Raw genomic sequence first — 24,369 nt, forward strand, 5'->3', positions numbered from 1 at the left:
AATCATGGAAATAATAAGAAGCGTTTCTCGTAATTATTTAACTACTTTTATTGGTAAATCTTTACATTAAAAAAGATCACATCTCGTGAACTTCAAAAAGACTAGGCCCATCGCGAGAGGTTGCGATATAAACTCCGTACAGTTAATTGGCGATGAAAACGAGGATGAAGAATTTGACGAAGGCCAACCAGGCTGTCGCCAGCCGCTCGTAATTACCCGAGCTGAGGGCGGACGCTTGGCAGGCGGTGTGCGGCGTGCCCAATGTCAGCAGGACCTTGTCGGAGGAGTAAGACGGCGTTGTTTCCGTGCATACGGCTCGGCCGGCTATGGTCCTGAGCTGTCTCGCGTCGGATTGCGACGCCGTGTGAATCTGCCGGGACTCTCTGAGCCACCGGCGCAGCCACAGGCTCAGCCACGCGATCTCGCAGTCGCATTCGAGCGGATTGCCGGATACCTGCAGTCCACCTGAAGAAAGATCACCGTTCGCGCTAGCACGTGTCCTCCAATGACATTTTTAGGCACATTAATTACTGTGACTTTAAGAATTTTTGTTTTAAAAAAAAGATGCTGGACTACATTATAAAAATTACCAGTTATTTTATTAAAACCTTATTATAATTCTAGTTTTTAATTATAGCGCACTGAAGATGACTTTATTGCAAGTCGGAACGTATGTCACATTATTTATTTAAATTTGTAATACATTCTTAGCACGTACACCCGGCTTAATTCGTTGGCCCCTTTTATCTCTCCTTTGTCTTTTATTAAAACACTTATATTTATATTTCTGTTACCTATTACAAACTTACCAGCCACCATGTTGGTCCCCACAGTCTCCCAGGAAAGATTCCCGTAAATTATTGACGGACTTAATTCGTTGATATGATTGTTCCTTAGGTCCAAAGTGAGCTGCGACAATCTCTTCGTCAACGATAGAAAAATATCCGACTGCAGTCGTTGTACGTGCGTGTCTTTGATTCTCAATATCAGCTCTCCGCCTTCGATAGTGGAGAACGCTTCGGAGGAGATCAACTCGAGATCGTTTCCGGTGATCGTCAGCTCTCTCAATTGCTTCGTGAAGACGTTTTGTATCTGATGCTTGAGCAGGTGCTCCGTCACTTGAATCTCGACCGTTCGAAGCGGCAAGCCGGACAGCAAGTGACGCAGATGAAACCCGTCGGCCTGCGGCCACGTTTGAATTCGCAGGTGTTTTAAATATTTCAAAGGTTGCAGACAGTCCCTGTCCACTGATTTGGTTCGATTCAAATTTCTCAAGTTTAATTTCTCTAATCTCGGATAGCCCGAGAAGCTCTCCTTCGTCAATTCCTGTAAAAACATTAGACTCATTATTGACGTTCTTAATTTTTTCTCCTTAAAAATTAAAAAAAAAAAGCACTTTTTTTAATTATTTTAATTTTAACTAACCTCGATAGGATTGCCAGAAACATCAAGCTCCCTCAAGAGGCTCAATCTAACACCGGGCATTAACGTCAATGAGTTATTTACCAGTAAAAGAATCTTCAAACGTTCCAAATATTGAAACTGCTTGTCGGTAGTCTCGTCGACACTGTTAAAAGACAAATCCAAGATATTTAAATTCGTCAATGGTAGGAGCGGTACGCTTCTGAGACCGCAACTGGCCAGATAGAGATGTCTGAGATCTGGCAAATAATGAAACAGCTCCTTAAAGTTCGCCTGGAGAACGTTCTGAGATACGTTCAGGCTCAGCAATTTTCCCAGGGAAACGAACGAATTATCCGGCAGAATGGTCAGACGATTTTGCGCCAGATTCAGGGATACCAGCTGAGAAGTCGGGAAAGCGGTCGAGTCAAGGTGATCCAGGAAATTCTCAGCCATGTTGAGATCCCTCAGCGTATAGCCGACTTCCAGGAACGACGACGAGGGCACGACGGTGAATTTGTTGTGACTGAGCTCGAGAATCTCTAATCTGGTGCCCTCGAAAACGTCCTTCGGCAACGAACGAATTTTGTTGCTCGAAAGAATCAGGATCCTCAGACTTTTCAGATTCCTGAACTGCTCCGTCGACAGCTGCGTTATCTCGTTTCCGCCGAGGTTCAGCCACTGAAGGGACTCCAAACCGTGGAAGGACTGTTTGCGCAACGTGTCTATCTTGTTGTTGCTCAGGTCCAGAGTTTCCAAGTGAGGGAACGCGAATGTTCCTGAAACGATATATATCACAGTCACTTAACAATTTTATTATTTGTGAATCAAAGGAATACTTTTCGCAATTTGAAACGCAAGTCTAAATATATTGCGTCTTCGATAAAAAGAGTTAAAACTTCTGAGAATCGGTTTCCGCGATTAAAAAGAAGGAAGAGAACGATTGTGTATCTTCTCACCAGGATCAATCGTGGCGAGAAAGTTGTTCTGCAGATATAAGTTCTTCAAATCGGGCGTTCTGTAAAACGTGTTCGCCGGCAAATGGCTGATATTATTAAATCCGAGATCCAATCTCGTAAGATTGTTCATCATGGATCCCGAGTCGACGGACGCGATCGCGTTGTAGGAAACGTTCAGGGCGAAATCGGAACCACCGATCTCCGCGATAGCGCCCAAGTCCAGCACGGTCAGCTTATTGAATTCCAAATGGAGGAAACGCAAGCTGGACAGGCCGCACAACGCGTTCCTCTCCATCTTCTGTATCCGGTTGTAAGCCAACGATATGGTCACCAGTTTTGGACAGTCCACGATGGAGCCGGACGCCAAGACTTTTATACGATTGCCGGTCAGGTCGAGTGACAGCAGCTCGGTCAGATTGTGGAAACTCGACTCCGGTATCGCCTCCAGGAAATTGTATCCCAGCTTGACGTCTCTTAACTCCGGGTGCACGCTCGAGAGAAAGATCCTTTCGGGCAAGTAATGCAGCCTGTTCGATTCCATATTAACGTAGCGCAGCTGCTGAAAGGAGTAGAAGGCTGTCGCCTCGATCGTCTGGAAATTGTTGTTGTCCAAAACCAGCCAGCGGAGATTCGAGAGTGGCCTGAGGGCGCGCTGCGGAAAAACGTCCGTGGCGAAGGCGAAGCTCAGCTCGAGAATGTCCAGGCTCTCCTCGAGACCGACGAAGCAGTCGTCGTCGAGTTCCGTCAAGTGATTGAAGGACAGGCTGAGCTCTTTTAGTTTACCTAAGAGAAAGCTCTATTAAAGACAAACTCGCATGCTTATAATTATAACATTTGCATGAAAAGTTGCGCTTCGGTAGCGCGTGAGCAATGTGCGATTTGATCCGTATCATTGACTTCTTCGTGACGTATAGCGATTACTTATTTCGGACAATATACTTTTGCAATCAAAATTACAGGCGACGCACCGGCTCCCTTGAAAGTCTCGGCTTTCAGTTTCGTCAGGATATTGTTCCTGAGCAATAAGATCTCAAGGTCCTCGGCCCACTCGAAATCACCCGGCTCGACGTGGGAGATCTTGTTGTAACCGAGATTCAGGTGCAATAGCCTCTGGCATCTGTTTCGAAAACCGATCGTCAGATACGTTGCATCAAACTTTCTTTCCGCGCTTTAGGATCTCATATAATTATTGATTCGTACGTCCGTACTGTGTGATTTATTTTGACCTTTTTACGATCTATCTATATACGATACGAAACTCCGCGCACTCCAATTATAATACAGGTAGCTATTCGTCTTTACTTTTTATACAAATTATATACAATGAATGTATTTCTTCGATAATAATAAAAATGGATCGACTTTTTATCTATAGTTCTGTCTTTTTATCGTATAATTTACATTTTAAAAATTAATTAATTTTATCGAAACATTAAATCAAAACATTTCTCTAAAAAATTTATTAAAACTTTTATAAAAATAACCAAATTATTTACATCTTTTATTTCTGAAACTTATTATTTATAAATAGCGAAGACTCCTCTTGTGTAAAAATATAAATTTATTATCAACGAATGATCTAAAATTTTATTTCAAAAATTTTGTTTTATTGCATCTAGGAAATTAATTGTTATGAAAAATTTTTTCTCAAGATTATCAAAGTATGAAAGTAAAGGACAGATCTCATATGCAATGACGTTAAAATTACCTGGACAAAGCAGCCACAGGCACCGCATCCAAACTGTTGGTCGCGAGAGAAAGGGCTTTCAGATGCTCCGCGAATTCTTGAAAGGCCTCCCCGGAAATATTCCTAATCTCATTGTTAGCCAAATAGAGATACGACAACATCCTCAACTGGCTGACGGCGCTCGGTACTGTCGGCAAATCATTATTCTCCAGGTTCAAATATTCGAGAGTATCCTCGAGACCGTGAAACGCTTCCCTATCAACATTTCTGATACTGTTCGACGACAGGTGAATTCTTCTGGTCTCGAGGCGATCGAACATTCTGCCTGGCAACGAGATCAGTTTGTTTCCGGCTAGATTAAAGTCTCTGACTTTGACGGTGTGATTGCTCAAAGTGGGTGTCTTCATCCATTCGATGGAATTCTCGCTGACGTCGATGAGCTCCAAATTGGAACTGCGGAAATCCGGCAGCTCCAGATACCGGAGATCATTTCCTCTCATATAAAGCCAAGTTAGTTCTTTCAGACCACCCAAGGATTGTGGGAATTCTTTCAAGAGATTATTATTGATGCTCAAGGTGTGCATGTTTGGTGGTAGACAATCTTTCGAGAGCTCCTCGATGTTGTTGCTGTCTAGATTCAGCCATACCAGGGTGGCGAAACTCGAAAAGACCCTGGGCACTTCGGTGATCGAGTTATCGCCGAAGAATGCGTTTGTTAGAGTCTCCTTGGTGTGGCCCCAGTCGCCATCCAACGACGTTAAATGATTGCTAATAATTAATAAGTTTTATGATTAAAATACTTCTTTTTTCAACAGTTTCTTATATATAAAATGTTATTCTTGATCTGTCTAGTTTTTTTTAGAATGCTAAGAAAAATAGAAAAAGTAATGTAGTAAATATAAGAATATATAGTCAAAATAAAAAAATGTTTAATTATTACTATAATAGGAATAATATTTTATTTGTAAATAAAAACTAGAAGAACACTATTTAAAATAGACGATTTTTTCATAAACTGGATAAGATATATAAAATGTAACGGAGCTTCTCAGAATAAGTGATAATTATTTAATTAATAAACTAAAAAATGTGTCACACATACCTGTGCATGTTGAGCCAATTCAATTTCCTTAGATCGCGAAAAACCTTGAAAGGCACATCTTCAAGGGAATTGTAGCTTAGATCCAGAGAACGTAGACTGTCCGTAACACCTCTTACAAAAAAGACATCAAAGATATAACATCTCAATCATCGTTCTCCAGAGTTTTGCTCCAAGATAATTGCATTGATACATTAAATTTGGATATGTTTAAATTCATTATTTATTGAAAGATTCGAATCATAAATTAATCTGAGCAAAGCACCATTGTCCCACAGTCAATTTACTACGTAAGATGTATAAGCTTACGTAGCATGCATGAAAAAAAAGTAAACTTACAGCAGAGACTTATCACCTATGCTGGATAATCGATTGCTCATTAGCCCCAATGCCTCGACACCTGCGGAACTCGCAAGTGCGTCATTGTCTAAAACTTGTATCCCGGATCCAGCAATATCTAGCTGCGCCACGTAGCTCACCGATACGTCTGAAATGTTTTTGATAAATTTTGTTTTATTTGCTTGATTATATTTCGAAATTTTTGCATACGTACCCTGTACATATAATCATTACTAATGAGAAAGAAATATATATCGACTCGTTTATTAAATAACACTATAAGCATAAGTGATAAAGTATGCAAATAATGACAAGTATATAAGAACAAGAACACAGTGTTTACTGTTGTAATAAAATAATTAAAGGAAATGCTTATATTCAAGAAAATAATTTTAATTAATTTTGCATACCAGGGAATCGTGCGAATGGAACTCCCATACAACTGATATCCATCTTCGTGAAATCATCATCGTCATCCTGGACCCAACACATGCACATGGTGTTGAATGTGCAAGGAACGTTGTAACATCTTATTTGGTTGCTCCAAAGGAGGAAGAATAATATATTCGTGAATCGAATCACGTCAAATGTCATCTATAAATATGCAAGAGACAAGTTAAATTTTTATTCCATAATGTAGTATATGTTTTTTAACACACGATGTAATTTGCATTAATTTTCAGACTGTTCGAGATTTAAAAAATTTTTTAATGTCAATCTTTATGTATTATAAATTTAAAAAGAGAAGATGTTTCTTAAGATACATATGTTATAAAAATTAAAAACAAATTTTGTAATAATAATTTTCAAAACTTTATAATATTTAATAATCTTTATTAAATATTGTTCATTTTTATAATTCTAGATTTATATTTTCGTAATAACATTTTTATATCATGTCAATATTACGATATAAGATTTATTATACGTTCGAAATTCTAAAGCGAGTATTATATCACCTTAAAAAATTATTACACATCGTCAATAAAAAATTACTTTGACCAGACCTTGTGCCAGGACTAAACTCGGGCTATTTCATGGAGTTCCTCTGCCAGAGACTGATGTATGTTCAATCGGCTCGAAAGACGCGAGGCTCATCTCAGAAGAGCGTCAGTTTTCAGGACACATTCATGGCTCGTTGTTGATCCTACCCCGAGAGACTAGGGGCAAACAAAACGCGTCGAAGACTCAGTTCGTTCGCACGACTTCCAAAGCGCAGGTGCTCCGGGAAGCGCAAGCGCATCTCTAGACGACCTTTATGGATCGAACGTGGTTGAAGTTGCGATAATTCTAACGAAAACTGTAATATCCGAGCGGTATCTGGTATTGTGCATGCATTGTCGTTGGAGTAACCGTTTTAATTATCACAATTAATTATTTAATTATCGCCGTATTAGCGGTAAACATAACGCGCATTCTCCATTTATTATTTAAAGTACCAGGCATCGACGTTTTACAAATTATTATTACTAATAAAAATGTTTGCGTATTTATGCGCGCGTCGCAACTGCGAACGATAGAAACTTATTGACAAACATTTGTAAAACTCTGGCTGTTCGTCGAATCGATTTCGTAACTTTCTCTCACATTCCAGATAAAGAAGAAGAATTTTTAAAATAAATTGGTATTCCCAAAAAGACAACCATGTATATCTCAAAAGCAACTCGATAATTTATCTTTGACGCATATACCAACGAAATAAATCTTGTTCTTTATTTTATTATTATGAGTTGTTAATATATTATGCACGTGAAAGAGAAGAATGACGATTCCCAAAAGTCATCATCATATTTATGTAATGGACACCTTTATTCAAGATAATATTCACGCAAAGGATTATTCCTATAATGTTAAACGAGAATAAATTTTTTCCAACCAGCGGACTTATATTTGTTATCTAATTCCAGCATTGGCAATCGGACATTATTTGCAAACTAGCCTTCAGATCTTGACATATCTATACACTTTAAACACACGCAAGAAATAGAAGGACGAGGAGAGCTACGACAGGGGGTGGGGGGAGGAACCCAGAACTTGTCAAAAAGTGAAAGGTTGTCCGTGTGTCTCTCCTCTATCCCCACACGATCTGAATCGCCAGCAAAACCCGCGATCGCCGTCTCCTTTCCTCTCTCGCTGTTCTCCTCTCTTGTTCCCTCACCTGTGTCGCCCTGCGATCCAATACGAGCGTTTACCGGCACCAACGCGTTTCCAGCCAGCCGGCGACATCCGCGCGTCTCGTTGATGCCCCGAGGATGATTTTCATTCAAGAACTTCTGTCAGTAACGTCGAGGCGCGTTAACAAGGCGATCTCGCTTGTTTTGATATCGCGGCGATAAAGTGAATTTTCGTACGTACGTTGAACCGAGCTCTCATTCTTAAGCACCGAGAGGTAGGACTGTTTACACGCCTAATTAATTACCGGCCATTGTCGAACTCTTGTTCGCGGATAAGAAAAAAAACGTGACAAAGAAAAAAAATTGTTTATTTTTTTCTTTCTTTAACTGATACACATTATGCAGATTATATATTTCTTTTGGCGAGGAAAATTTACGAAAAAACAGCGGCAATAATTTATATTTTATAGTCGCAAGGGGTAGGAAACTAGTGCGTATTCATATTACTTGTATTCATGTATACTTATTTTATCTGGTGTTTCCGAGATTCATGCGCGAAAGTAAAATAAATAAAATAGAAATTGTGACGGAATTGTGCCATTCAAATAAAGGAGAATGTGTTTGCCTGGAGTTTTTATATTTTTCTAACATAAAAGTTAAATATCTAACATACTAAAAATGTTTGTATTCTTTTAAGTGAAATCAAGCGCTAAGGAAAAAATAAGATTAAAAAAAGACAAAAAAATTGATATCATTTTTGTAAGAATTATTAGAAATGTAATATCTCCTGAATATATAATAATCTCATTGTATTTTTTTATTTGAATTGCTTTTATTAAATAATTAGAAAAAGTTGCGTTAAAACATTGATTTCTCGATCGTCCTCTCTTTGCTAAACTGTAAACGGGTGAAAAAATTAAATTTCTAAATGTTTTGTTTGTGAAATTATAATTGTAACTTAATAATATACAATATAAGTGTAGACTTTATTCCCATTGAACTAACACAACAGTGGAAATTTATAAATATAACCTTTCAAACATCACACGACTGATCTGTTGAATTACTCGTGTTCCAAACAAGATAGCGAGCGACAAGAAATGCGAGGAATCTTGTTGATCCCGTGATGAATTGCCAAAGTGGTTGTGATCTCGTTTCTTCGGTGACACCCTCGTTTCTCGCGTAGCGCTTGTCGTGAAAAATATTCAATAACATGGAAGAGAATATCATCTGCATGGAGGAGGAATGTCTGATCGAGAAGAGGAGGACGACCATCCTGAAGGAGTGCAAGGAGATAGTGCAGGAAGAAAGATCCGGGCGCTACAGCAAAGAGGCCTTTAGAAAACTCTTTCGTGATCAGGTACCGCAATAGATTGCAATAGAAACTAGATAGGAGTAGAGAAATTGACAAATATTATGAAGTATAGTAATCCGATAAATTTATAACGGGCGACGTTTTGATCTGTGTCTTTTGTTTTTACCTCGACAACCCTTTTCGTTAGACATTGTAAATAATACTCTTGACAGCAAAAGAGAAAAATAAACAAATAATAATTTTTTTAAAACTCGAAGTTGTGTAGAAGAAACAATATTAATGAAACTTAAGTATTTTAACACAATTCTGAGTTCCCGCAAATATAAACAAATTCCGTAAACATAAATATAAAGTAAAATATTTATAAACTTGTTCGGAATACATAAAAACATCGAAATTGTCATGACTTTTTTTAAATAAAATAAAGATCGCGGCTTTTATTCATAAAATACGAGAAGTATATCCAGAGTTTTACGATACGGATTAATTTTACGATGGTTTTTTCGAGGGTTTCGAAACAGCTTTGATATGCATTTCATGTAAAGTAAGTAACACGTCATATCTCGGAAAGGAATCGTGAAACCCGGTAAAAGTGTCGTATTTCATGTGAGAGCAATTATTATTAAATGCAAAAATTATTAAATCGGCAAGCTAAAGACTCAGGACAGGGATATAAAAATGGTGGTCCAGCAATTTAACCCTTTCACGTCCAGTAGAATATATATCTATATTACTTTCCACGTGAACTTTCAAAACTTTTTTTTATAAAGCAAAAAGTAGCTACGTCAATAAAATACTTTATTTCTTTTTGCCACAAAGATAATATATCATGAATATAAACGTCGGTTTGCAAAACCACATGGCGCTAAAGTTTCTAAACTACTAACCCTCTAGTAAATTAGTACAGATTTATAACGAGAGGGTATAGGAACGTCCTCGTGATCGTAACCCGGCACTTTCTTAAAGCGGCCATGAAGAATTGCAATTATTGTAATTATTGCCTTGCTGCCTCACTTTCTTTCGTGAAGAAAAAGAAGGTTCGCGTGGCACTAAACATGAAACGTCGCGGCGTCGACGTTACATCACCCGAGAATATTGGTTTGTCGAGCAATTATGGTTCTTTTAAAAAGCATTTACAGGTTTTTTTCAATCGTTTTTTTTTATCGTGATTTATCTGTATTTAGATAGTAATATTTATTTAAGACAAATATAACTATGAAGCAAAATCATAAGTAAATATGATATGAAAATCTTATAGATTTTAATAAATAAAAAAGTAGTGACAAAAAATAGATAGATTTATCAATTTCAACTTTTATTTACAAAATTAAATTCTTGTGCTTATATAAAGCAAGGTAAATTATTGCCACCGAATAATCATCGAATAAGCTTAATTATTTTTATGATCTGCAGATTTTAAAAAATAAAAATGTTTGTTCAAAAAATAAGAATATATGATATCTATATATTCTATATATAATTTTTATCAATTTTTAAATATAATATACATTGAAATAGATTAAATTCTATTTGTCTAAAAAACTTCTCTTACACAATTAAATTTTCCAATAATCAATTTTTCTTCACAAAATCAAAACTTTTATAACAAAATTGATGCAATTCTCTTAGATTTTTTACGCAATACTCTTTTCTTATTCAGTACCAAAAAAAGCTTATCAGAACGTGGAGAAAAGGTTTTTGCATTTATATTCTGAATTGAACTGTCTTTTAAACTGTCACTTACAACATACATGAAACAAAAAATAGATCAAGACACATATTCGCACATACATCGACACTATGAGATTACAATCGATCACCCAGTCAATCATTTCACACTCCGACGGAAAGCGCTGTCATTATATCGTTTAAGACTGCGCAAGGTTTTTTTTGACAAGTGTGACATATACTTACCGTGTACATCAAGGCGTAAAATTTCAATTTCGTTTAAGACAGCCAATAAAAACTCACTTGACGCCTTGATTTGAAAAGATTTATTTATCGTAAGAGTGAGACAATCTCGCTTCTTCAGATTTAAAGATTATCTTTCTACAAGCGAAGTGCGAACTAAGCATCTTTTGCTCCAGAATAAGAAGACTTAAGCCCATTCATGCGCGGCATCTCTCTTCCAATTATGAGAAGATACTTTGCCGAATAAGGAGAGCTGCGACGAGATTTACCTTATCGGAACTGAAATGCTTTTGACTGAGATTTGCGATCTCGTACCGTGTGTACCCATTTATCGGACAATCGTCTCCTTTGTAGAGGATCGCGCGCGATCGGCGGAGCAATGAGTTCACTCTTGAGAATCCGCGTAGGAAAAGGAGACCCGAGGCGGTGACGATATGATCGAAGCAAACGAGGGGGCTTTATCGAGGGCCCCTGCTTTTCGATCAAGGTGGCCGATCGCCCCGGGCGGCAGGCCTTGATGCCCCGAGCGCCTCCCGGTCGCTTGGGACCGATCGATCGATCGTGGAGACCAATCGTAGAGCAGAGCACAGCGCCGACCGGGACCGATACCTCGTTTGCTAACTATCCATTAACCCTTTAACCGCTGCCGGCGCAAATCGCCGAAGCGTTATCGATTAAGCATCGTTAAATGCCGATTTACATGATTAAAACGTCAAGGTTCTTATTAAAATCCAATTAAATAAGGAATTACAATTTTAAATTCGGGACTTAGTCAAATTATGTTAAATCAAAGTCAACTTGGTTTAATTAAATTTAAATTGAGTTAAGAAACAAATAATATATATTTTTATTGTACGCGATATAGTTTAACGTAAGTTTCTAATGTTAAGCAGTAACATATGAATCTTTCAATCGAATATTTTTGTTTAAAATTATATCACAAAGATGTTAAGCTGTCACATCAAGCCTATATATTTGCTGTGATTGATTATTATTATCTTTTTTCTTATTTTTGCCCTGTATGCAAGAGGTAGAAATTATAAGAATGATTGATTAGAGACATCAATACTTTTCTCTCGCATGGCTTATTTTCAAAGCCGGACACAGATTAATCGTAGCATTGTAAATGCAATGTAAAATTCCAGTCTTTATCTGCATGGTATTATAAATCAGACATATTAAAATTCTTATTTGGATATTTCATTCAATTTGTTTTATTAATTTTTTTTATTAATCGCAATGTGTTAAAAAATCTTATTAAATCATCGAAATTTTATACATTATATATACACAAACATAATAAATTTTATTAATTCTCAACTCATTTTCTTCCTTTTAGTAACAAACTTTTCTTTGTACATTTTTTTAAATGTTTTTAAATGTAAATCATTTTTTCATTTTTGTAATTATTTCTTTCCCGTCTTTTATTTAAGATAATATGAAATATAATTCGGGTTGTTCTGTAATTAACATTGTAACTAACATTTAAGTTAAATCTTTTTTAAAAGGAAGCTTAAGTGTGATTTTAAATAAATTATTGTAAAATGTTTTGTTATTAAAACATGTGTCTGTTGTGAAAAATGGTTCTGACATTACCTGGGCGTATATATATCATATTTGCTAACCATATCTCACGAGATTGGGACACGTTTCTGGACCACGTATGTGACGAGGGAACACGCAGTGTAATCTCTCACGACACTGACCTATTTCTTAACGATCGAGAGTGAAATATATACGTGTATACAGCCGTCGAGATCCACGCCGATGGTGATCGATACGCGTCATATCGATGTTAACGTTGACGTCGTCATACGCACCTGAGGCTAGAATTTTAATAAATACGCTTCCATTATCACATATTAACTTTGCCCCAGATTACGCGCACGTGTAATAAGAGACACATTTTAGGCGATTTACATGTCAAATGTACAATCTCTCGAACAGCCTGCGATATTAATTTTTTCAACAAAATACCATTGTGTTGGTTTTTCTTAAATAAAATTGACTTAATTATAGAAGTTTCAAATTGTTCTAAGAATTTGCAACATTTATCTTTTTCCCTGTACAGCATTCAATAGAAAATCAACGTTTGTTATTTATGATTTATCGATGTTTTCCACAGGTGCTTCTTGGGAAATTATTTATACTGTTCGATCAAGATTGCGATGGGTTGCTGAAACAGGATGAATGGCTCGAATTCCTCAAGGGAAGGCTGACGTAAGAATAAGTTTTTATTATATGAACATCCATGCATGTATCGTAATCTTTTAATAATAAACTTTAAGTATACTTATGTTCGTCTCATTCAATGTTTTTATTTTTTTTTTTATTAGAAACGAGAAGCAAAACGATTTTATCGATCAGATCGAAAGCGTCGCATACGTGCTGTGTGGAGAGAATCCAGTAAATCTCGCCAATTTTCAACAGATCTTTTATACCAAAGGAGTAAGTTGCTCTATCCCATTTATGTAAATAAGTAAATAAATAAGTGAAAAAAATTAATAGTTATCTATATAACTAAATGTCAAAGTGAGACAGGATAATAAACAAAATAATAAATTTCCATCTAAAAAATGCTTCATTTAAATTTATAAAGTGTTTACACTGGAACAAGTTTGCAAATTTCTTACCCATTTCCATTTTAAAAATAAAAGTCATCAGTGTGCGTATAGATTTGATTCGAGAACAACATTTTACATAATGTGTTTTTTATTTTAATTTGTCGCGATTGTCGCGAATATCTCATTAATTCAAATACTCCGCATTTTATGCAATTTTTTGTGTTGCGATATTGTAGATAGTAAATAAAACTATTCTTTCGCGTTTTCTAAAAATCTAAAACAAACATAATTATTTACACGGATCGCTGAAACAATACAATTAGATGTTAGATGAATTGATGAATACGAATCGAGCGTAACAGATGACCGAGAGAGTTTCCATTTATCACCGTCGCGAAAGAATGCGTGGAAAATAAGATACGAGCAGCGCGGCAGCGAGAAACAACATTTAAAAATGTTTATTCTTTGATACGTAGAAAATCATGTGCATTACATGTCGTAGATAGTTGAGAAATTGTTCCGGTTAATTGATCAAGAGAACTCGGGATATGTAACGTCCACCCAAATCATGGAGATGATATTTGGCGTGACCAATACCAGGTAACATGCTTTATTACAAAATTAATTTATCATTATCGCTCTCTTTCGTTCTTATTAAATTTCTTAGTTTTATCAGCTCTTTCAAGCTTTTATGTATTACCTGACTAAAATCTTGTGTCAGACCACGCGCTGGCTTCGATAAAGGAAATCTCGAGTGGCTGGAAAAGATATTTAAGCAAACTGTCGGAAACGAGGGAGAGATACGCCGTGAGGAATTCAAAACGATCGTTACTTCGAAGAACGTAGGCTGGAGGCATAAGTATTCTTCATCTCTCAAACGCGAAATACTAATTTCTCGTTTCTCTAAAAGTCGTAATTTCAACTTTTTTAATTGATATTGCTTGTCTCTTCCAATTTTATACCAAGCAGAATACATGCGTCGAGTGGATAAAATTTTGTATCGAAAGACGAATACATAAATTTTATTCGCCAAGGAATAAATCAGGGCGCAATATTTATCTTATTACCTTTCAGCCATTCTTTACCGAGAGAGTCTTTCAAATATTCGACAAAGACAACTCCGGCACGATATCGCTTCAAGAATTTCTGGACGCCATGCACCAATTCGCTGGGAAATCCCCGAACGATAAAATTAGGTTTCTCTTCAAAGTTTATGATATCGATGGTAATGTCTAATCTTATTCACTCGCGTGAAATATTTATGAAAAAGAAATTGAACTTATTTTCCCTAAAATGTAAAAAATAAATAAAATAACAAGTAATAGTAAATTATATAAATAAAGATTTAAGCACAATTTGCCAAAAGTATGTATATTCCAAAGACTTTTAAAAGACTAAAGCGTATATTTGTGAAAAATTAAAATGTCTTTCAAACGTTTTGATATTTTTGTATAAATATAAACCGTCTTTATTTCATATTGATTTCTTTAAATGATAAAAGGTGATGGATTAATACAACTTCGCGAGCTAGAACATGTTATGAGAGCTTGCATGGAGGAAAATGGAATGAAGTTCAGCGACGAGCAAATCGAAGATCTGACAATTGCGCTCTTCGAGGATGCTGATCAAGGAAATAGAGGAGCGATCACTTTTGAAGCTCTAAAAAAGCAATTGGAGAAGCACGAGGGTTTGCTGGAAAATCTCTCGATCAGGTTAGAGATGAAGAATTATACAAAATGTAAAAAGAATTCACAAGTATAGAGTTGTGGAATTCTAAGAATTGAAAAAGCAAATTCGCTCATATTGTCAGTTAATTTTCATAATTAAGTCCTCGATGCACCTTCAATTATCACGTTAAATTCTAAATTCTTAAAGCAAATACTAAACCTAAGGAATAAAAATATAATAATCGCAGCATAGATCGATGGTTGGTGCCACCGCAGCCGAAATCAAAGCCAAAATCCATTTTGCGGACGATTTCCTCCCTTCGTCCATATCAACTAACAAAGCCGTACATGAAGAATAATTACGTCTTTATCGCCTTCATTTCGTTGTTCATGTTTATCAACGTGGCCCTCTTCGTCTCTCGTCTGTACGAGTATCGGAATCACAACGGCTATATAATGTTCGCGCGTGCGTGCGGTAAGGAAAGTATAACAATACGATATTTAAGTCTTTTTTAACTATCAACGTTTAAATTTATTATATAAACAAGTCTCGTAGAAATTTCATTCTAGTTTAAAAATTTTTCACACTGATTTATTAAAGCTTTTAGATTAAATTTCTGTTAAATTAATGTCTAAGAGAAATGTGCAAATTAAATTTATTTCGAAAATGCATTTTAGGACAATGTTTGAACTTTGACTGCACGTTCATCCTGGTCTTGATGCTGCGCCAGTGCATTACGTTTTTGCGAACGCACAGCTTTAATTCCGTAGTGCCCCTAGATCATCACATATATCTTCATAAAATGACGGGAATATTGATCGGAATCTTCAGCATTGTACACACTCTGATGCATCTTATTTACTGCGGTATACTTAATAACTTTTCGATTTTATTATAAAGTTACGTTATTTCAGCACAACACTTAACTTAGTGTTAAAAATCTTTTGCTAAAATTCTAATGAAGACCATGTTAAATGATTTTTATTATCTTAATTTAATTTAATATTTTTATCGTATATCGAATTAAATTAAAATTGTAATTAACGATATCTAATTATATACTTGTAGGTACGGTAATAATAAAAGACGAGGAAATGAATAGCGGCAACTACACCATGTCCGAATGGTTGTTAACGAGTCGACCCGGATATTTCGGTCTGGTGGCAGGCAGTGCATATCCGACTGGGGTAGTTCTACTTATTATTCTCGTCATTATGAGCGTTTGTTCGTTGCCGTTTGTACGACGTGGAGGTTGTTTCGAGGTATAAATATTTTTTTACACTATATTACATCCATTAGTTCCATTTATTTGTCAATTTAAGGATTACAGTCTTTATGATTCTCAAGACGTCTGAGAGCAATATTTTTATTGCAAGTCCCTTCAATTGGAATAATTCTTTGTCGCAAGATATTCTATTGGTCCCATCTGTTGTACATACCGTTCTGGATTCTGATGATCTTTCATGGCCCTAACTTCTGGAAGTGGTTCGTCGTCCCGGGCGTCATATACTTAGTGGAAAAGATTCGTCGATTGCTGTGGTTACGGGCTCAGGGTGGAAAAACGTACATAAGTTCCGGGCTCCTTTTGCCGTCGAAAGTGACTCACTTGGTCATCAAGAGACCACCACACTTCCACTTTCATCCCGGCGATTATATATTCGTTAAAATCCCAGTAATAGCGAGATACGAATGGCATCCTTTCACTATTAGCAGTGCTCCCGAACAAGAAGGTAAGGCTGTTAAATTTTTGTCTTTTGATTGATGTCATCTTTTGTTACTGCATTTATATATTTACATATTTTTCCAAAATTAATATATTATTTTTATACAGATTATATGTGGCTGCACATTCGTGCGGTCGGTGAGTGGACCAATAGTTTGTACTCGTACTTTGAGAAAGAACAAATAAAACTTCACTGTGCCGATATTTCGCCTACCGAGAACTGCGATGCTGCCTGTGCTCCCCGAAAGAAATCGTAAGCTCATCGTGATTCAATTAAATATTTGTATAAAGACATAAAAAGTAATTCTGTAATGTTCATAAAAATTCGAAGTATATATAATTTCTAACATTAAGTTATGACACTCTTAACCGAAGGTTAATCCTTATACACGGAAAAAAAAGATGTTGTATTAGCCTAAACTCTAATTGGAAATAATCTTGGTAATTCAATACGTCATGCTTTTGTTTTAATAAAATAAGTATTGTTTCACTAATACTGTTATTGAATTAACAAGATTATTTCCAATTAGACTAATGCTGTTGATACAACATCATTTTTTTCCTCTGTGCATATTAATATTTCTCTCTGTGTAGTTTTCTCAGTGGCAAAAAGACACCTCTTATCGTGACGCAGAAAACCTCAATGGAATCCGTGCCTCACAGCCTGGACAACCCTTCGTTCGTATCTGATTTATCGAATAGCGTGCCACCTTCGCATGCGTCTAATAATCAGTCTGCATATTTAAAAACTACAGAACGTAAGATTAAATAAAATATATTATTATACAAAAAATATCTAATTCTTGTGAAAAATCAAAAGAATAATAGATCGAAGCTCGTATTAATCGCAAAATCTCACGTTATTATTTATGATAAATTTTTATACAAACTTGTCTAATAGATACGCCCGAGTTAAATAAGGAATGGGCAGATGTGGCTGCGAGAAGAGACGGGAGACTCCATCAATTCTTTCTTGGTAGCAAAATGCCACTTGAAAAATCACGCTCGATGCCCGATATGCATATCAAAAGCAAGAAGAAAGAACGACTCAAGGCGTGAGCGCATTAATATTACATAATAAACGTATTTGCTTTCGAAAAATTAGCCTCCATTCTTTCTTTTCGCGTTTTATCTTATAATTAAGTCTCTAAACATTTTATTAACAATATAATATCGATATAATAATTATAATAATCTTCGTAATAAAATATTTTATATGTGTGTACGTAATGTGTGTGATGTTCTCATTTCGTAGACTTCGAGATTACATGAGATCTGAATCGGAGAGGAGTTTCGACGAGTGTCAGATGAAATGCGCGCGATTCAAATCGTTGGGCTTAGCTTACTTGAGTCCGCAGAACAAATCATTAGCTCAAAGCTTCCGGTACATGCGGATGAAACCAACCATCATCGCTTTCAAAACACCCAGTTTCGAAACGGGCGATTACGAGATTGGCGCGTCGTCCAACGTTGGTAAGTTAATTACAGGATAAAGTTAATTACAGGATAAAGTTAATTACAGGATAAAAGATAACATTTATTTGGAAATATATCTTATAAAGAGAAAGAGAAAATCTTTTTATAAGATAGTACGATAATATTACAGCGACATTGTGATATAATTATATTTTTTAAAAATCGTTTAAGGTAACTGATTATTACATTTATAAATTATAGAAAATAGTTACATATATAAAAAAATATAAAGTTATATTTTGCATTAAGCTTTTATTTGTCATACTGTTTGCAGTGTCAAACGCAAATGCGGAGGGAAATGAAGTGACGCCGATTACACCGATAGCAATGCAAATTGCGGCGGAGGAAGGAAGATTGAGGCAAGGGTTTAGCGAAGCGGGTGTAGATAGCTCAGATAATTTAGATTTGAAATCCAATAGTTCTTCTCAACCGCCTATAAATTATCCTGTAGGAAAACCATTGGAGGTGAATCTTCTAACAGTCTTTATTGCAACGTTTTTACGACGTTCTCAAGATCCTTTCAGTTATCACTCAATTGTTGCGAGTGAATAACCGTGTGTCGTCATTGTAGATCTTTTTAGACGGTCCTTATGGAGCACCGTCGAGTCACATTTTCCGAGCGCAGCACGCTGTTCTGATTGCCACTGGTATCGGAGTTACACCCTTCGCCTCTATATTACAATCGATTATGCATCGATATTGGAAAGCGAGACACACCTGTCCAAAATGCTCGTTCTCCTGGTCCAGCGAAATTCCGCCTACCGTAATGAATTTGCGAAAGGTAAATAGATTCGTGTGAGTTACTGCTACTCGATAATGTTCGTATCAATATTAAAAGTTTCAAGCTTGTAGCAGAGAAGAATATTAATGCGTAGTGTAATTTTGTATCAATGCCCGGTATTCATTGTTTATTCTTATAATAAAAGATCGTCTGAGGTGCAATCTTAAGATGTTGTACACCAATCACAGAGTCATATTAGCATCTTGACATTAAGACGGTCTTAAAATAAGAACGGATCATGAATACGGGCCGATATGTATGTAAAAGTTTCAATTTACAATAGATAAATTTCGTAATTTAAAGTACAAGATACATTATAGAAGATATTTGCTGTGTGCTATATTTATTACATTTCATTTTTTAATTTAACGAAGAATATTTCATAGGTGGACTTCTTTTGGATTAACCGCAATCAACGTTCGTTTGAGTGGTTCGTAAACTTACTGTCTCAACTTGAAATAGAGCAGGCTGAGCTAGGTACCACCATGGAACACTTTCTGGAGATGCATATGTACATCACAAGTGCACTGCAAAAGAGCGACATGAAGGCAGTTGGCTTGCAATTAGCGCTGGATCTCCTGCACGAAAAGGTCAGAGATATCTTTATAGTCACATATGATTATTTAAATATTTTCAATTGCGCGATGAGTTTTTCGAGTCTACGCTAGTAGAATTTAAATAAACGATAAAAAATTTGGCACATTAATATTTATAATTAATTTTTGTTGTCGTTACTTTTCGTCGATTAGGAAAAACGAGATCTCATCACGGGTTTGAAAACCAGAACAAATGCGGGCCGTCCCAATTGGGACAAGGTATTCAAGCAGCTCCAGGATAAGAAGAAAGGAAAAATTACGGTCTTTTATTGCGGACCGCCACAACTCGCCAGGATCCTTCGATACAAATGCGATCAATTTGGATTCTGCTTTAGGAAGGAAGCCTTCTGAATATATTTTATAGAAAAACGGATTTAATAATTATTATGTTAAAAGATATTAACATATTAGTTTGCAATTTATCATTTACAAGTACATACATTTCTGAATTATTTCCACAATTTATAAATTGTGTGTGTATAATAATTGTTCTTTAATAAATTATTTTTCGTGATTTTAATATGTATAATACTCACGAATAGTCTGTCTGGCTTTTTTCGGATATAAAGTTTTAATACATATTATTTTATGCAATCAAAGAATGATTCTTTCACCGTAATTTGTTTGATTTTTTCTAATTTTTAATATATCTTAATCAATATTCTTCATCGCTCTAGCCATCTCGTGCAAAACCCAAACGGTCGTCAAGATCAATAAGAAATACATTTGGCGTTCTGTCATGATTTAATAGAATTAATTTCCTGTTATCTTCTTTCATCATTAAAAAGGAATGCTGGAATCTTCTGTTCACATTATTCTTTTTTATTATTTCAAAATTATGTAATTATAAATTACAATTTCGACTGAAATTTCGCAACAAATGAATTTCTAAATTATCTGAAATTAGTTGCTAATGTATGCGCATAATTAATAGAAATTTAAAAGCCATTAATTAAAGAGAAAGGACAGAAATAAACACAAAATATTATTTTAAATAAATCGTCCAAGAAAGATTTTCGTAAACATTAAAATATCTTTATTTATAATATATAATTTTATTTTGTTTGTATATATTTTTATTATAAATAAGCATCAACAAATATAGAATTACGAAACAGCTATAATCCATAAAAGATATATATAACATACATTTTCTTGTGTGGAATAACATTGACTAGAGTTCTCCATTTCTTCTTCTTGCACACTCCAATATTTTAATCGCCGTTGTCAAGGAGCTAAGTTGTTAACAGATTTGACAAATATTAGCTGGTACTCGCTGGTACAGTAACGTCTGAATAAATGCATTTGTGCAAATGCCTATGGAGGCAGCATATATTTAAAAGTCGCTACTCATCAACATCGAAGCCTGATTACAGTATGTTATGCTGAATTCGCATGGATGTTGATACCAGGGCTCACCATCAACTTGCATAGCGCACGACCGCGATAATTTTATCTAAACAATAACGATATTTATTGTGTACAACTGTAGACGCAAAAAGAGTCTTTAGAATCGTTGAAACAAATACCTTTACGGTATTAGCTTGGCCAATCCGATGTGGTTTCGAGAGGCCTATTTGAAGCTGAGCCATATGGAATGAAGAATAAAGCGCTATCACTTCCAATTTGCCATCGTTAATACTTTGCACTTCCAAACCTTCGTCGTCTGTCAAACAACGGGGGATAATCAGTATATTACTAAATTTAAATATTATTAAGAATATTAACCTTCCATTCCCATTTTCCATAGATCAACACCGGCAGCCCAAGATGGAATGTTAAGTATCACTACGCTCTCGATAGAAGGCAGTTCTATCTTCTTATCGTCTAAATAGACTTCTAAACATCTATCGAGATCCTTGCACTCCCTTTCGACAACTTGCTGCGTGCCAAAGCACAGGTACAACAGCTAACCAACGCATACAAAACGTACAAATTTTACAACTTGTATATAAATTTGTTTACGCGTTTACTTGACAGACATACCTTGTTAAATATTCTATGACTGAACAGATAAAATCGACTCTCCCTTGTGCGATGAAAATCCAAAGTCACTTGTGCGTCCACGCCCACGCTTATGTAATTGTACATGAATAAGGTGCGATACGATCCTCTGAATCCTAATCCGCCGTGTGGTTTTATCGTCACGGACCACCTACGTGAATTTCACAAGCTGTATGTAGATTTGATTCGATTGATAATATTAAAGATATACCAATTTTTTTATTTTTCATCATGTACCTGTCGAGCTTGACTTTTTCCGCTGCTTGAACTTTCCGCAACAATTCCATGGGATCCAAATCCGAGTCGTGTTCCTTTCCCCATCCTAATACTCTGGACAAATCGTTGCCTGTCCCCAAAGGAATTATTGCTACAGATGGAACAGGCTGTGCCGTGTAAAAATATTTGTTTGTATTCGTGCTTATGCGCGTCTAAAGGTTCCGTATTAAAAAAGGATTCACCTCCAACTCGAGTTTGTTGATGGTGTTTAATAACCAAGCGACGGTCCCATCGCCGCCGGCTACGAGTATGGTCGACGGGGTTTTCCCCAGCAAACGGCACCATTCGAGGGCAGCGACTGGATCACGGTCTGCTAGATCCACCACTTGCGCAGGATTCAACAATCTTCTGAACAGTGACAAAATTTGGCCCCCATCATTGTTTCCCGATTTCCCATTTCCTGCGAAAAGGAGAGAATTATTAGAAAAAAAGATATATTCATCCAGGTATAATTTCTTTTATGTTTTTCGAGCAATATTTATTACTGTTTCCTATTCTCTTACCTACAACAATAATCGGATTCCAATTGGGCCAGTTTGGCGATGTAACAGAACGAAGATGTAATCTACGTCTCACTGTGCTACGTCGATTTATTATTTCTAAGCTTCCTGGTGGAATGATCATTAATTTGAACTTTCCAAAATCACATATCTGAAAAAGAAATATGCACAATTTGTTTCACTTTCTCGGGATGACGGAACGAAGTAAAAAGAACCGTACAATGCAACCAAACACTTGCTTTTTTGCACTTTAAGAAATGCTACTCTTCTTGACTATGAAGAGAATGCATAATTTTAAGAAATTACTAAATTTATTATTAAATGACAAGGCACACGATTATTTATATATTCAGAGAAAATTTTCAGCGAGTCAATATGAATAGCAAGAATAATTATAAAAAATTATATATAAAAAATATCATTAATTATTACTTCAGAGAGAGAAGCTTTACATGTTTCATGAACACATCTCTGACACCAGCAACACCACCAATCTGCGAGGCCGGGCTCTACGTCGCACTCTTCTTCACAGATGTAACACATGGCGACAAGTGGCAGGTTACCTTTAAGCATAACACAAGTTGTTTAAAGAGTAGCACATTGAAGGCAATGCACATAGTAATTACAGACTGGTAATATACCTTTGATCCAATGATGCTTCATTAATTGATCATTATCGAGAGTTACAGCCTTGCATTTTAGCTGCTTATTGGCAAGCTTTATGCAACCTCGATCCGCGCACACGCCACAGGAGTCACAGAAAAGGGCATCAAGGTTCAATAGTAGAGCTTCACAAATATTACAGTAATAAGCCTGTGTATAAAGAAAAATTTTGTTATTTTTATTGCTATTATTTTTTCTTATATTCGATGCTCTGATAAATTCAATCTACATGATACGAAAATTGATATAAGCAACTTTCAGTATTTTATCAGTCTTTTTACAATTATTTCGCGCAAATTTAAAGGTAGAAAGAGAATACATATTTTAAAAGAGATAACTTACTCAGAAATACCGGACCTTTTATTTTATAAAGAAAGTAAAAGATGGTCTATTAGAATAGTCTTGTAAATTCTTAAAAGTACCTTGGTTGTTCCGCTAATTGCCTTCCAATTATGCTCCTTTGTAACATCTCTAATCTGAATGTGAGGATTACCTACGAGGTGTCGGAAGAAATTTATCGTGAATATAAAGAAAATCATGGCAGATAATGTGGATAGAATAATGGTAGTCAGGTCTTCGTTCCACATAACGTCACACACACAAATAATTTGTTCTGCGGGATTCCAAAAATTTATCTTCTGAAATTAATGTAATATGTTAACCATAGTTAAATATCCCCTTCTTCTTATAAAGAAATATCGTTATGCTGCTAAAAGTACAAAGAGATACTTAAAATTCATATCGCACTTAAAGTGTCATCCCATTTTAATAGCTAGAAATAATACTTAACAAATTGAAATAAATAATGGCTTATACGCATTAACATAAACACAAAATATTCCACGAAAATTATTCCAAGAAAATTATGTTGTGTGGTTATTTATAAAACAAAAATAAATCAGTTTTATTACATACAAAAATAATACAAGTTAATTGATGTAATTTTTAAATTTATTCGTGTCGAGAGTGTGATTTGCACATACAACGCATAAAAAGCGAGAAACACATCATGCGAGAGTAATTTAAATTTGTAAACATTTTTACAATTTATAATTTTCGAAATAACTGACTCTATTGTGTTAAAATAAGATGTAATAATAAATTAACAGACGTAAAATAAATTTAACGCTTCCATTGACACTTACATCATGTGACGGACGCGACGACCACTATTTACTTTTCTTAAGTCGTTTATATTTTGGATATTGCGCGTGTATGTTATACATGTGTGTTTTCTGATATCATCTAACCTTTACAACTGGTTCTCCTGACAAGATTGCTCGTCATCAGGAA

The 24,369-nt window shown here is 35.6% G+C and overlaps 3 protein-coding genes across 5 annotated transcripts; 1 reads left to right on the forward strand and 2 right to left on the reverse strand.

Moving 5' to 3' along the window:
* Positions 1 to 23: 23 nt before the first annotated feature.
* On the reverse strand, positions 24 to 6,689 carry LOC139823293 (uncharacterized). Its single transcript, XM_071795677.1, has 10 exons — positions 6,493 to 6,689; positions 5,896 to 6,079; positions 5,486 to 5,633; positions 5,150 to 5,260; positions 4,069 to 4,815; positions 3,329 to 3,477; positions 2,361 to 3,143; positions 1,426 to 2,180; positions 810 to 1,326; positions 24 to 465 (listed from the first exon to the last, which is right to left on the reverse strand). The coding sequence occupies exons 2-10, from the start codon at positions 6,077 to 6,079 to the stop codon at positions 143 to 145; spliced, it is 3,717 nt and encodes a 1,238-aa protein (XP_071651778.1). The 5' UTR covers positions 6,493 to 6,689; the 3' UTR covers positions 24 to 142.
* A 996-nt stretch (positions 6,690 to 7,685) lies between these two features.
* On the forward strand, positions 7,686 to 20,545 carry Nox (NADPH oxidase). 2 transcript variants are annotated; one of them, XM_071795104.1, is made up of 20 exons: positions 7,686 to 7,874; positions 8,683 to 8,959; positions 12,951 to 13,045; positions 13,162 to 13,273; positions 13,892 to 13,989; positions 14,111 to 14,231; positions 14,464 to 14,614; positions 14,891 to 15,101; positions 15,305 to 15,531; positions 15,735 to 15,923; positions 16,126 to 16,319; positions 16,466 to 16,787; positions 16,889 to 17,033; positions 17,375 to 17,538; positions 17,682 to 17,835; positions 18,036 to 18,253; positions 18,531 to 18,721; positions 18,828 to 19,037; positions 19,424 to 19,627; positions 19,787 to 20,545. In XM_071795104.1, exons 2-20 carry the CDS (start codon positions 8,813 to 8,815, stop codon positions 19,982 to 19,984), a joined length of 3,351 nt encoding a protein of 1,116 aa, XP_071651205.1. In that variant the 5' UTR covers positions 7,686 to 7,874; positions 8,683 to 8,812; the 3' UTR covers positions 19,985 to 20,545. The 2 variants fall into 2 exon arrangements, with proteins under 2 accessions (XP_071651205.1, XP_071651206.1); XM_071795105.1 differs by having other exon boundaries at positions 8,687 to 8,959.
* Positions 20,546 to 20,735: 190 nt separating this feature from the next.
* On the reverse strand, positions 20,736 to 24,363 carry Dgkepsilon (diacylglycerol kinase epsilon). Of its 2 annotated transcripts, none has more exons than XM_071795107.1 (11): positions 24,222 to 24,363; positions 23,499 to 23,711; positions 23,055 to 23,226; positions 22,846 to 22,976; positions 22,417 to 22,564; positions 22,096 to 22,313; positions 21,875 to 22,020; positions 21,620 to 21,788; positions 21,362 to 21,542; positions 21,163 to 21,299; positions 20,736 to 21,089 (listed from the first exon to the last, which is right to left on the reverse strand). In XM_071795107.1, exons 2-11 carry the CDS (start codon positions 23,661 to 23,663, stop codon positions 20,970 to 20,972), a joined length of 1,587 nt encoding a protein of 528 aa, XP_071651208.1. In that variant the 5' UTR covers positions 23,664 to 23,711; positions 24,222 to 24,363; the 3' UTR covers positions 20,736 to 20,969. The 2 variants fall into 2 exon arrangements, with proteins under 2 accessions (XP_071651208.1, XP_071651207.1); XM_071795106.1 differs by having other exon boundaries at positions 23,499 to 23,714.
* Positions 24,364 to 24,369: the final 6 nt, after the last annotated feature.

This window comes from Temnothorax longispinosus, chromosome 12 (genome assembly GCF_030848805.1).
Source record: "Temnothorax longispinosus isolate EJ_2023e chromosome 12, Tlon_JGU_v1, whole genome shotgun sequence".
Classification (NCBI taxonomy): domain Eukaryota; kingdom Metazoa; phylum Arthropoda; class Insecta; order Hymenoptera; family Formicidae; genus Temnothorax; species Temnothorax longispinosus.

Excerpts from the sequence above, each read along its gene's own strand:
- LOC139823293 (XM_071795677.1), bottom strand. The coding sequence starts at position 6,079 with ATGACATTTGACGTGATTCGATTCACGAATATATTATTCTTCCTCCTT. Across the intron at positions 4,816-5,149 it reads AATTGGCTCAACATGCACAG|CAATCATTTAACGTCGTTGG; the intron begins GTATGTGTGACA and ends ATTAATTATTAG. Across the intron at positions 3,478-4,068 it reads CCTGTGGCTGCTTTGTCCAG|ATGCCAGAGGCTATTGCACC; the intron begins GTAATTTTAACG and ends TTTTCGAAACAG.
- Nox (XM_071795104.1), top strand. The coding sequence starts at position 8,813 with ATGGAAGAGAATATCATCTGCATGGAGGAGGAATGTCTGATCGAGAAG. Across the intron at positions 17,034-17,374 it reads TGTGCTCCCCGAAAGAAATC|TTTTCTCAGTGGCAAAAAGA; the intron begins GTAAGCTCATCG and ends CTCTCTGTGTAG. Across the intron at positions 19,628-19,786 it reads TGGATCTCCTGCACGAAAAG|GAAAAACGAGATCTCATCAC; the intron begins GTCAGAGATATC and ends TTCGTCGATTAG.
- Dgkepsilon (XM_071795107.1), bottom strand. The coding sequence starts at position 23,663 with ATGTGGAACGAAGACCTGACTACCATTATTCTATCCACATTATCTGCC. Across the intron at positions 22,314-22,416 it reads GAATCCGATTATTGTTGTAG|GAAATGGGAAATCGGGAAAC; the intron begins GTAAGAGAATAG and ends TCCTTTTCGCAG. Across the intron at positions 21,789-21,874 it reads GAAAAAGTCAAGCTCGACAG|GTGGTCCGTGACGATAAAAC; the intron begins GTACATGATGAA and ends AAATTCACGTAG.